At 41.0% G+C, this 13,565-nt stretch overlaps 1 protein-coding gene across 2 annotated transcripts; it reads left to right on the plus strand.

The window, feature by feature from the left end:
• Positions 1 to 532: 532 nt before the first annotated feature.
• Positions 533 to 12,760, plus strand: zgc:113210. Of its 2 annotated transcripts, XM_029739718.1 has the most exons (10): positions 533 to 1,163; positions 1,262 to 1,678; positions 1,758 to 1,854; positions 2,083 to 3,465; positions 3,897 to 4,184; positions 4,391 to 4,487; positions 6,520 to 7,435; positions 7,581 to 7,650; positions 7,913 to 8,087; positions 8,928 to 9,993. In XM_029739718.1, the coding sequence occupies exons 4-10, from the start codon at positions 3,147 to 3,149 to the stop codon at positions 9,079 to 9,081; spliced, it is 2,019 nt and encodes a 672-aa protein (XP_029595578.1). In that variant the 5' UTR covers positions 533 to 1,163; positions 1,262 to 1,678; positions 1,758 to 1,854; positions 2,083 to 3,146; the 3' UTR covers positions 9,082 to 9,993. The 2 variants fall into 2 exon arrangements, with proteins under 2 accessions (XP_029595578.1, XP_029595585.1); XM_029739725.1 differs by lacking the exons at positions 6,520 to 7,435; positions 7,581 to 7,650; positions 7,913 to 8,087; positions 8,928 to 9,993 and adding exons at positions 10,417 to 10,627; positions 10,755 to 10,920; positions 11,373 to 12,760 and having other exon boundaries at positions 534 to 1,163.
• Positions 12,761 to 13,565: the final 805 nt, after the last annotated feature.

Below are 13,565 nucleotides of genomic sequence, written 5' to 3' on the forward strand. Positions count from 1 at the left end.
ATGGGCAACTTTCTTCCCTTATGTCCATATTATTTGCTGTATACTACCATCATGTGGAGCAAAGCTGCTACTGCAAGTTGGCTCTTTTATTTCAATATTTGCACCGTCTCTATGCACACTCACAGAGCACAACAAACTCACACACACACAAACACTCACACATAATATGCACATACATTTACACCAACTCACATGCAAGCTGCTGCTACTCTGTCTATCTTATATCCCGTTGCCTAGTCCCCCTTATACATATCTACCTCCATCACTCCAGTATCCCTGCACATGCATGGTATTGGAACGGACTTTTTAAATATTTCCTGTATATAGTATGCCTACTTACTTACTTTATTGTGTATTTCATATTTCTTATTATTATTTAACGTGTGTTCCTTTCTAGTGATACATTGTTATTGATTATTGCATTGTTGGGTTTTGAGTTTGCAAGAAAGGCATTTCATTGTACTTGTGCATGTGACATTAAAACGTGAAACTTGAAACAAAATCATTATTAATTGAGTTAGCTACCACTAGACGACGCTGTGACTTCGCTACCACCTTTAAAAGACCTAATACATGCGGAAGTGAATGGTGTTGGGAGATAATTAACATGAACTGTGTCTGTTCTCTTTAATGTATTATTTTCTCTGGTATTAACGCGTTCCTTTGAAATCCCGCCGGTTCGTTCTCTTACCAATTTGTTGTTATCTCATCACCTGTGTTAGAAGCTGTCGGCTAGCACTGCTTGGTGTTCATGCAGTCTTTAGTGCCCGGCTTTCGTGTTTAAAAAAAAAAGAATTATTTCCATAGTAGAGCAATGTTCTCTGTTTTACAAAATGAAGACGACGCTCGAGCAGTCGAAAATGCAGTTAGAACAGCGATACATACTATTGTGAGTGTTATTTCTAGTATCAACACTGCCAAAATACAAGAATACCAAATTAAGTTGGCTGAGAAGGACAAAGAAAACGAAACGCTGAAACGCAAAGTTACAACAGCAGAACGTGAGGTCACAGCATTGCGAGGCTCCTTTGAGTTGTCTGGAAATGAATGTCATCAAGTCAGGTCAAGCACTTATGCACTTTCACCAGAAATGCAAAGAGGGAAACCAATTTGCAATGAGAACGAGGTGTCAAGCAAAGCTGAGTGGAGAATAGATTTCCCCTGTGAGTATTGTCCCCATTGTTTTTATCCCAATATTTAGCTCTTTGACATGCACTTACCAACCCCTACTTTTGTCCAAATATCTTTGTTTTGATCACAGGTCTCGGTGGAAGGACTCCTCCACAGGTTTTTTCCCAGTGCAAAGACACAGCTCTTCCCACTGGGGCATCGACTATTTATACGTCCCATCACCAGAACCCTACCTCCCATTCTGCAGAAGAGTCTGGGCTTTTAGCAGAGCTAACCAGAGGCCAGTCCCCATCACCCAGTCCAGTCACCAGACCAGTGATAAAAGAGGAGCCCTCTGACATTGAGACATTCTACATTAAATGGGAGATGAGTGAGGGGGGCATTGGGGAGCAACGGGAGGGCCTAGGCCCGATACACATCCTGGGAAAAGAGTATGAAGCCCAGCAGAGGGGTGGAACTCCAATCAGGCAAAGAGACAGAACTCACCCTGTTGCTGGTAGCCAGAGTGGACATGAGTATGGGGAGAGACCGACCAGGCATCTGAGAAGTATGCATGTGAAATGATGATTAGAAAAAATCAAGTTTAAGAGGGTCATGCCAACGACAATATGGTTCTATTGTCTCAGGGAGGCTGTCAAGCGCAGAGACACAGAGGAGGTTCAGAGAGAGAGTCCGTGCTGACCCTGAGAAGTTCCGGGCCTACAAGGAGAAGGAACGTCGCAGGTAAATAGGTTACTGTACCTTTCACTACCACAGTCTGGGTGTCCACCTTCAATATAGTCTTGATGAGAATATTGACGTTAACTTGAATTAATCTTAATTCCATTGTCCTACATGGAGACGTTCATTTCAGACATTTGAAAACAGAGCATACAATTTGTTTATCTTTGATCATGTGTATGTGCATTTGTTGAAGAATCTGTGTTCATACTCACTCTTTTTTTTTTTCAGGAATCAGCAGAGGAAAGTGTTGATATCAGATTTACCTGAAGAGACCCGCAGATTGAAGAGAGAGGCCTGGAGAGAAGCATCCAGACGCTGTCGTGCCCGCAAAATGTCCTCCTTCCAAACGAACCCCACACAGCCCTGCCACCTCCCACAGAACACAGAGACACCTGGGGAGACTAGGGGACACCACAGACAGTAAGGGGGGATTAGGCCTGCACAGATGAGTTTTGGCCTGCACAGATGAGTTTTAGGCCTGCACAGATGAGGTTTAGGCCTGCACAGATGAGGTTTAGGCCTGCACAGATGAGGTTTAGGCCTGCACAGATGAGGTTTAGGCCTGCACAGATGAGGTTTAGGCCTGCACAGATGAGGTTTAGGCCTGCACAGATGAGGTTTAGGCCTGCACAGATGAGGTTTAGGCTGCTGAACAAAGATGGGGATTTGGGATCATATTTCTTGTTATCTCCTTTGTTGTTTGAGAGGATGATTTCTGTATCATATTGTAATGATACAGTTATTCAATGAATTGGTTCGGGCTGTTAATGTTCTATGTTTTTTATTTTATTTGGAAATGTCGGTAAATTATTTCACATTGTACACCATTTGCTATTATTCACTGATTTACCACTAGACGGTGCTGTGATTGAGCCACCCCAAACACATTTGATACGTGACGCGCGCGATTGGCGCGGCGGAAGTGAACTTCGAGGTGAACGTTGAGCTGTTATACACTTGCTCTCTAAAACATGTCAAATAAATTTTCTTCCGAATATTTTATACAGGTGTGAGTGCCTTTGAAATACCACGTTTTCGTTCGCTTTCTCTCTTTGATAATATTGTCACTGAAGGGTTACAAACTGACGCACACATCGGTAAAGTTGTTGGCTGCTGACTGTTTATCCAGCTGAGCTAGCTAGTAATGTTACAGTGCCACAGACAAAAGGGTTAGCTAGTTATCAGCTGCTTCACTCTGTGACTTGGCCAATTTAGAAACCCACACAACCTAAGGTTGTCAAGTTGAGGTTTTTTTTAAAGGTTTTTTTTATTTTTATCTCCCAAGTAGAGCAATGAATTCCTGTTTACATAAAGAAGAAAACGCTCGTGCAGTGGAAAATGCTATCAGAACAGCGGTAAATACTGTCATGGATGTGATTTACAATATGAACAGTACCAAAATACTGGAATATGAAAGGAAGGTGGCAGAGAGGGACAAAGAAAATGAAACCCTTAAATGTAAGCTTAAAAAAGCTGAAGACGAATTAACAACATTTCGAGTAGGCCTATCCTTTGAATTGTCTGGACTTTCACCAGAAAGAGATTTTGGGAAACCGATGTGCCATGAGAACGAGGTGGCAAGCGAAAATGATTGGAGAATGGATTTCCCCAGTGAGTAGCTCTGTCCTGATTGCTTGGTTATCAGTAGTTCATAATACTGTACATTCTCACTCAAGTCACCGGTGCATAAATGTCAGTGTGTACATCATTATAGACACTATGATATCATGAGGATGAATGTATTCATAGTTGATATTCCCCATATGCTAAAGTAATGCCGTTGCCAGTACTGAGACAAATCTGGTACATGAGGTCATGTAGCTAACTACCCAACTTGCCTCAGTATATGCTCTGCAGATGATCATTGTGTACTAGGTACTGCCCCATTTAGCATTGCAACGCCTATGATGACACATCTTCTTGTAATCTTGTTCATTTTAACCGCCCTGCTGGTAAAGGCAACTTGAACATGTCTATGCTCAAACCTGGCCAGTGTGTGACCAACCCCTGCTTTAGATATCATGTATTTGTTTCAATCCCAGGTCTCAATGCAGGGACTCCTGGGCTTTCAGCAGATCGAGCCAGAGGCCAGTCCCCATCAGCCATTCCAGTCACCAGCCCAGTGATAAAAGAGGAGCCTGCTGACACTGGGTCCTTCTACATCAAATGGGAGATGAGTGAGGAGAGCATTGCAGAACAACAGGAGGGCTTAGGCCCGATGTACGTCTTGGGGAAAGAGTCTGATGGAACGTCTTCTGTTGCTGGAAGCCAGAGTCCAGGCGATAGACGTTCAGAACAGTCTGAGGAGACATCGACAGAGCATGTGAAAAGTATGCTTGTGTGTCTTGTCTCTGTCCTTTTCTGTTTGTTGTTGTATTTTTTATAGTGGAGTGGTGAGGGGATTGTAAAGTTGTAAGGGGTCTTATGGGTTTAAAAACAACTGTCTGCTACGCAGTTCATGGTAAAATCCAAGTTAAATTCAGGTTTAAGAGGATCATGCCAATAACCATACGGTTCTATTGTCTCTTGACATCAGGGAGGCTGTCAAGCGCAGAGACACAGCGGCAATACAGAGAGAGAATCCGTGCTGACCCTGAGAAGTTGCGGGCCTACAAGGAGAGGGCAAAATGCCGGTATGACCTTTAATCCACACAGTCTGGGTGTCCACAATTTCACTTAAATTGCGATTCAATTTAGTTAAGTTGTCTTGCAAAACACGGAGCATGCAATATTTCTGACATGTTTAGCATATTTTAGTGCTTTGACTGGATTTTGGGTTGTCAGTTATTTTTTTATTTATCTGTGCTGTGAAAGACAAATCCACAGTAAAATACTCTGTTTTGCAGTGTAACACAGTAGATTACATTATAATATGGGGCGTTTTTTCAAGGTGGGAAAACAATACAGTAATCTTCCGTACTATAAAGCTTCCTGTTATATTACTGTAACATTACTGTACTTCACATAAAAACATATTTTCTGTTAAGAGCGTTGGGCCACTAACCGAAAGGTTGCTGGTTCAAATCCCTGAGCCGACTAGGTGAAAAATCTGCCGATGTGCCCTTGCGCAAGGGACTTAACCCTAATTGATCCTTTAAGTCGCTCTGGATAAGAGCGTCTGCTAAATGACAAAAATGGTGTTAAAATCAACAGTGCTTCACTGTCGGGAGAATATTTTAACCTCTCTGGGATCGTTCGGGACGTGAGCGTCCCACCTCGCCAACAGCCAGTGAAATTGCAGGGCGCCAAATTCAAACAACAGAAATCTCATAATTAAAATTCTTCAAACATACAAGTATTATACACCATTTTAAAGATAAACTTCTTGTTAATCCAGCCACGGTGTCCAATTTCAAAAAGGCTTTACGGCGAAAGCACACCATGCGATTATGTTAGGTCAGCGCCTAGCCACAGAAAATCATACAGCCATTTTCCAAAGAAGGAGAGGTGTCACAAAAGTCAGAAATAGCGTTAAAATTAATCACTAACCTTTGATGATCTTCACTGGATGGCACTAACAGGACTCCATGTCAGACAATAAATGTGTGTTTTGTTCGATAAAGTTAATCTTTATGTCCAAATACCTCCTTTTTGTTCGCGCATTTAGTCCAGTAATCCAAATGCACGAAGCGCGGGCACAAAGTCCAGACGAAAAGTCAAAAAAGTTCCATTAAAGTTTGTAGAAACATTTCAAACGATGTATACAATCAATCTTTAGGATGTTTTTATCATAAATCTTCAATAATATTCTAACCGGACAATTCCGTTGTCATTAGAAATGAAAGAGAACGAGCGAGACTAAACTAAAGTCTTTCAGCTTGACCACTTGTTGAAACAGCTCTTATTCAATCCCCTTTCACAATACAAGCCTGAAACAACTTCTAAAGACTGTTGACATCTACTGGAAGCCTTAGGAAGTGAAATCTGACCCCACAGACACAGGATATTGGATAGGCAATCACTTAAACTACAAACCTTAAATCCAACCAGGAAGTGGGAAATCTTTCTCAGGTCTTTGCCTGCCATATGAGTTCTGTTATACTCACAGACATTATTTTAACAGTTTTGGAAACTTTACCGTGTTTTCTATCCAAATCTACCAATTATATGCATATCCTAGCTTCTGGGCCTGAGTAACAGGCAATTTACTCTGGGCACGCTTTTCATCCAAACTTCCCAATGCTGCCCCCTATCCCAATGAAGTTAATAGATATTTTTTTTAAATCATTGATTGTCACGAAAGGTCTGCGTAAAGTATAAACGGAAAAGGTTTATGGTCTAACCGGACACTATGTTGAGCCAATTCAGCTCAGATGTCTTGGTTCCAATGCTACAGGCAGGATACGCTTCTGTCAGTAGATCCCTATCAAAGAGACTCTGACACCTATTCTTGGACTGTCAACAGTGAAAGACCAGTACAAAATTATCCATCTTGTTGCTAATGAGGATATGACAAATGGTCAAATTTGAATGAAAATGGACTGTTACAAGAACCTCCCATCATCATTGTCAATAATTCTCTACCGGGATGCATTGGAGGTACCAAATCATCTTGGCTCAGACAAAAATAAACATATAATAACATATTGGCTTTGTATAGCACTGTGAACACTTGCCACGCAAGCAACCATCAATTTATCCCATGCAATTGGTATTGCTTTTTAGGGAGGAGGATGATGATGATGAGGATTGGATCAGCAACTTTCATGTCCCTTGGCAGCAGACGCCTGAAAGCCTCAGGCGAGCCATTGCAGAGGGACGAAGAGTTGAGGCGGCAGATAGGCGGCTGATGGTGAGGATCACCGTTGATGCAATGCGTGTACACTGCCTCAACCCCAACAAGAAAGTATGTGCAGAAATAGCCAAAGCCATAGTTGCAGAATATCCAGAGAGCTTTGCAGACCTGTCAAAAGAAGGGGAACTGCTTAGCAGAAGGTACTCCTCCTTGCTCACCCAAATAAAAACCAGAGTGGAGCATGTGAACCGGAACACTGAAAATAGAATACGCAGACCCAAGACGAGCAAAAAAGGGGAACACAGCAACAGACAAGCCAAAACAGCAAGAACAAAAGTGGATAGTTATGGGTGCATCAACTGGCACCCACAGGACCTTCCGGAAGGAGAGACTCCTGAGTCCCTGGAAAACAAGAGACAGATTATGGCCACCATTTTCAACAGTGCAGGCCCCGGAGGTGTGGACAGGGGAGATGTGGATGAATTCATGAGGCTTACGTACATTAACCAACGCCACATGATAAATGCATGGCCAGCCCCAAGCATCGGTGACGTCAAGGAACAATGGCCTTTTCTTTTTACCAAGAGATGGCTCTGCGCCCACTTCCACATGCTCACTGGAGTTGAGATCGACCGCTGCCTCAGTGACGCTCTGCTGAGCAAGGGAAAGACCATTGTCAATTTCTTCCGAAGTCAGAAACCCAACTGGAGGAGAGGCATCCAAAGTCTCCTCAATGACATTGAAGGTGACGTCAGTAACAACAAGGACCTCACAGCCTGTGCTGCCATTCTTCTGGTGCTGTCTCACTTCAGAGAGAAAGAGGACTCTCTCTTCCTCTTGGCTGATGTAAGTTATTGTGTGTGATTTTATTCAAATAAAAAACATTGTATTCTGATTGTTTCATACTGGGACTATATACATTATACTGTGCTTTTACACACATGATTGATCATATCAGGATTCAACAACCTTCTTTTTGTGTTTAATGTAGGTGAATGACACCCAGATGGATGTAGAGGCTCAGTTGCATTTGCCGGCCACTCCAAGACTTATCATGCTTGGTAATGACAACATTTTGTGTATGGACTGGAGATGATCATATTCATAACTCAGATTATGGCCATGGTGGGGCTAGATAAACCACCAGAAATACATACTGGTACTTAACTACATAATGTTAACGCTACACTGAAGAATAGAACAATAAGATGAATTCTAGCCTAAATACTGTAATATTTAATTGTGGTGGAACAGAAATATATTGTGTAGGCCTATATTAGAAAATATCTTGTGTAACACAATCATTATTACTGTATACTTCAGGGAGTTCCCTGCTGGCTTCGTCTAAATGGATGGTGTCGATCGAGGGGAGAGTGGTCTGTGTTTTGGAAAATCAGTCCGACTTTGCTGCTGCCCTCTCTGTTCTCTTCGGCTGTTTCTACGTGTTTAATACAGAGTACCAGGAGACAGCATCAGCAACACTGGAGCTTATTCAGAGGCAAGTATTGAACATTTATTGATCCAGCACTTACATTTGTCTTGCATGCCTTGCAGTTAAATTACATTTCGTTTTTGCGTATCTCAGTTTTGAGAGACTTACTTAGTGTTGTAAAGGGAGGGTATATTACTGGAAACTTTCGTTTACCACAAAACTACCAGATTTTTGGTATCTTTCAAGGATTTTATGTAATCCATTACAATACATATAGTGGCCCTTTAGGGTACCTCAGATTATCACAGGTGTCTAATTATCTCTGGCCCTCTGTGTGGCCTTATCACATGTAAATATATGAAATAATTAAAGAAGATGATTTTAAAATAGAAAAACAAAGCTGTAAAACATCCTAAATATAATCCATCAATTTACTCAATATCATTGGTGTTTAATATGAGGGTTTCAGCATGAAGTATCCTTTTATATATTTTATACACAGTTATTTATTTTACTATGTCAGTATGTATTTGTTGTCAATGTTTTGGCATCAAACTGGTGGTAGTTGTAAATAGTTGGAAGGGTTGCAGAGTTAATTGAAAATAACATTAATTAGATTTGTTCATTAATTCAGCTATTTTCTCTTGAACCTTATAGTCTATCTACTAGAAACTCATGGACAATATGGACGCATATGTATTCCTATAGTATTAATTATATATTTTTTTAAGTTATTCAAGTATAAATTACCAAAGTTACAATAGATTGCCATACATTTTCTATTAATTAACAAAATGACTGAAGATTCCGGTAGATTGGTAAATTACCGGTAGCTTTACAACCCAAATTTAAAGAATTGTGAAAGCAATGCCTGGATTGACTAACTCTTCCATGTTGACTGTTTAGGTTTCTAGTAGGGATCAACCCAAATGAAGGAACCAAATGCTCTTCATACCTTGATTCAGAAGCCGGAGTGAGCCGCAGGACTGGAAGAGTTGTGCAAAGGAAGACCGATTCAGTTGCCACCTTCCTCAAAGACCTGACTGAATTTGAATGGTAGAACCAGTTTCATAGGAGATACAAACAAGGATGCACACACATGATGCATAGCTTCAAATGTTGTAATGTTGCTCTTGTTTAATATCAATCAATCACCACTACAGATTACAATTGAGATCTATCATGATATGCATCTTGGAATATTTGTCCTATGTTTCTGTTGACTGGCCCTGTCTGTGATGGGGAAACGTGATTGTATATAACTTTTATGTTATAATGATGTTCTAAATAATTACCGGAAGTGTTTTTTGTTGTTGACAGATTTAAGACGTTTTGTAGACTTATTGTAAACAAAATCAGTGTGATAAATTCTATTTTGTTCGTAACAAGTTCCCATTTCCCTACAGTGTTAAAGGGGCTGTGCAGTTAAACTTGATTTTCCTGCTTTTTTAAATATATTTCCACACGATGAGGTTGAAATAAAACATAGAAATTGTGAATATTATGCCCTTTTTTGTGTAAGAGCTGTTTGAAAATTGCCTGGAATTTGTCTAGGTACCTGTCTAGTTGGGATGGAACTTTTTGGCCCACCTCATGACGTCGCAATGTGATCTAATTATAATAGACCAATGATTGTTCATCTGGGTAAGGGAGTGTGCTCTAGACCATCCTATCAGACAATCTGGTCTGTGTATGTAAATACTGTATATTCAAATGTGTTTCCTAACGCCCACATGATCAAACTAAGCATTTTAAGGGCCAAAGGAGGCTCAGGGAAATAAATGGTTAAACATACAGTATATGTTGGAGTTATTTTTCATTAAATATACACAGTGATTTGTTATACATATGGTGATGATTTAAAAATAGAATTACAAAGACTGCATGGGGCTCTGCTGTTATCTTTTTCAATATTACTTATTTGTAAATAAAACGTCCTGTTTTGGATTAAACTGCATTTTGCCATTGCCAATCTATCTTGAGGAATGGAATTTGTTTACTCCTTGCAGTGCTTTTCTCTGACTGGTAGCCAATCAATTTTGCACTTTAAATTACAGTAAAATGTTAAGCAAGTTTAAATACAATTGGCCATAAATCAATCAAATCTCCATTAATCCCCCATTCATTCAACCTGTACTTGATGTGTGCGCTCTGCTGCTGGGTAGGTTATTTAAAAAATGTTGCACTTAAATGGGATTAATAGTGAGTGGGGAGGCTATGATCAAAACTCACCCAATCTAGCTGATTGTAATAGGCGACACTCAGGGTACCTGTTCAAGAGGTCATTTTGACTGCATCTACTGTTTATTGTCAAATCAAATGTACTACCCATGTGCTCTCCTTGACATGTTTCTGTTTGTTTCTTTGTTCATTCTTTATCAAATTTAACCAATAGAACTCATGGCTCAACGAAGAAGGTGTGTGACAACTGCAAAAAGTTGTTAAATTGTGCTTCTAAAATATGTGAGAGCTGCAAAGCTGTGCAGCCTTTCAAGAAATACCACAAATTACGCAATAAGGCAATGGACAAGACACTGATGGAGTGGGCAAGAAAGACCATCCTGCACAACAACGTTGCCAGGTTCCTGGACTCACTTTTTATAATGGTAACCCTCTACATTTCTGGACACATTCTTAGCTTTTTTCCATTTGAATTGAACTAATTCCCATTTTATTTCTGATTAGCAGCCATCTGATTGAAATGATAATTATGTAAACCTTTGTCTTCTTCAGCTCCGGAAAGTGCATGCTCTGGGCTTTAGGCCCGTCCTCCTCATAGGGAAGCAGTCCCGTGGAGGCTGCTGGGGAGTAGAAATCATGATGCCCACCAACCCTCAGCCAGGTCTGGAGGAGGACTGCCTCCAGGAGCTGCTCAAATACTATGAATCTTTACTGAAGCGTAAGTTACTCTCCACTCTCAACAGCATACACAACATACACTGAGTGCACAAAACATTAAGGACACCTCTTTCCATGACATAAACTGACCAGGTGGATCCAGGTGAAAGCTGTGATCCCTTATTGATGTCACTTGTTAAATCCACTTCAATCAGTGTAGACGACGGGGAGGAGGCAGGTTAAAGAAGGATTTGTAAGCCTTGCAACAATTGAGATATGGATTGTGTATGTGTACCATTCAAAGGTTTAATGGGCAAGACATAATATGTGCCTTTCAATGGTAGTAGGTGTCCTTAATGTTTTGTACAGTCAGTATACGTTCAACAACATACATACAACAGCATATACCAACAACTCCCCTCTGTGTAACAACACATTAAGGTGAAGATTGCAGACTGTATGCTACATTATTTTATTATTTATAAAAAATACCTGCCATTTTTCTTCAAACAGATATGCCTGACAACCAGCTTCTCACCAACTCCACAGAAGCCACCAGTGGTAGTGTCCTGGAAGGACAAGCGGGACAGGACGGAGACGAGGGTGATGTTAGCACTGGGGAAGGAGTGGACGAAAGGGCTGCAGATGTGGAAGTGGTAGAAGACGATGGAGATAGAACTGAGGGAGATGAAGAGGACATGGAACCTGACTACCAGCCACCTGCCAAGAAGACAGAGTAGAGCGAGCTGCACTACACCACAGAGGCGTGCTCTCCAAACTCTGTTTAGCCATAATAGTATTTTTTAAATGTTGTGCAACAGCTGTATGCATGTTCATGTTTTCTATCAAGCATCTGTCTGTGTGAGAGGCCCGATAAATAAACGACTTAAGGCAGAGAAACAGCGTCATTCATTATTTTAATCTCCTTGTGGAAATGTACCAATCCAGACAAAATACATACATCTACTGAAATGTAAAACGATGACTGTCCACCAAGGTTTAGGCTTACTTCAATTTGCGCACGGTCTGTATTTATGACTGGTTATCAAATCAAAGTTTATTTGCAGATGTTATCGCAGGTGGAGCCAATTTCTTGTGTTTCTATCTCCAACAGTGCAGTGATAATACCTAGAAAACAATAAGCACATCCAAAAGCAAAGGTTGGGCAGTTCTACTACGACAGCCCTAGATTGCTGTGTATCTGTGTTGTGGAGCCTGTGTTCATACTCATTCTCTCTTCAGGTATTATCAGAAGAGGGTGCTGATATCAGATCTACCTGAAGAGACTCAGAGACAGCAGAGGGAGGCCTGGAGAGAAGCATCCAGACGGCGTCGTGCCCGCGAATTGTCCTCCCTTCAGACGAACCCCACGCAGCCCTGCCACCTCCCCAAGAACACAGAGACACCCGGGGAGACTAGGGGACACCAGAGGGGCAGGCAGTAGGGTAGAAAGTTTGGATAGCTACTGGACAGTCTTCTTTTGACATTCCATACAGACCACTTACTTAAAATGAGATCTTGAGCATGGCCTTTAACAATTTCAGGACTGAATAGATACCTGGTTCATCTCTGTAATTGATGTCATTGAGCCTATCAACAGGAGGCACTGTTTGTGCATGTTCAGGAGTTTCCTGACAGGTTGAACTTACAGGTGTACCTTATCATCCATACATGCAGCGTTATTCTATTAGGTGTTCAATTTAGCATCAAATATTGTACTGTTTGTAATAGCAATAAAGCGAGACAAATGTTTTTCCTTATTCATTTACTGTCCATCTTTTGCAAATGAATAACATTTAACAAACTGAAGATGCTCTTGGATTTCAAATGGTTTTATCTGAAACAATTGGATAGGTGTTATAGAATTTATGACTAAAATAAATCCCTTGATTTTGAAAGAATATGACTTATTTATATATCTTTATTACCTTATGATCCAACAAGTTTGAATACCCTTATTAAGAGCCTAGGTGGCAGCCTACCTGGATCCTTTGCTATTTGCAGACCGCCCTAAAACTGCTGTTGAAGATGCTCTTCTCTATCTCCCCCACAGAGCACAATATCCTTTGACTTCTCCAGTGCATTCAATACCATACAACCCCACCTGCTGGCCCAAAAGCTAACGAACATTCATGTCAACCCACACATAATCAAATGGATTGTGATCTGATCAATAGACCACGGTTCGTAAGACTGAACCAGGCAGTATCAGATCGGATATGTACAAACATGGGGGCCCCCGCAAGGGACGGTCCTGTCACCTTTCCTGTTTATCCTTTACACAAATGTCTTTACACACAACAATGAACTGGTGACTGCTATAGTAAGCTGTATCATGAGAGGAGACAATGCTCACCACAGGGAAACAACAGAGTCCTTTGTGACATGGTGTGAGGCCAACTACCTGGACCTGAATCTACTAAAGACCAAAAAGCTAGTGGTAGATTTTAGGGGAAAAAATGTTTTCAATCAAATTTCTATTAATGGTAAAGACCTTAGTACTGTTGACTCTTACAAGAACTTGGGTGTAATAGTGGACAACAAGCTGAACTGGAAGGAGAATTCACAGTGTCTACAAAAAAGCCCAATCCAGACTGTATTTTTTAGGAAAGCTTAGATATTGTCGGTGACAAAATGCTTTGCATGTTCTACAGCAGTGATGTGCTGGAATGGGCCAAGGAGGAGTTAAACCAGCTTGACAAAATC

The sequence above is a fragment of the Salmo trutta genome, chromosome 3 (genome assembly GCF_901001165.1).
Source record: "Salmo trutta chromosome 3, fSalTru1.1, whole genome shotgun sequence".
Classification (NCBI taxonomy): Eukaryota; Metazoa; Chordata; class Actinopteri; order Salmoniformes; family Salmonidae; genus Salmo; species Salmo trutta.

What these genes read in the sequence shown, in the direction of transcription:
- zgc:113210 (XM_029739718.1), top strand. Translation starts at nt 3,147, where the DNA reads ATGAATTCCTGTTTACATAAAGAAGAAAACGCTCGTGCAGTGGAAAAT. An exon ending in ATCGACAGAGCATGTGAAAA is followed by an intron (nt 4,185 to 4,390) that starts GTATGCTTGTGT and finishes TCTTGACATCAG; the next exon opens with GGAGGCTGTCAAGCGCAGAG. An exon ending in ACACTGGAGCTTATTCAGAG is followed by an intron (nt 8,088 to 8,927) that starts GCAAGTATTGAA and finishes TTGACTGTTTAG; the next exon opens with GTTTCTAGTAGGGATCAACC.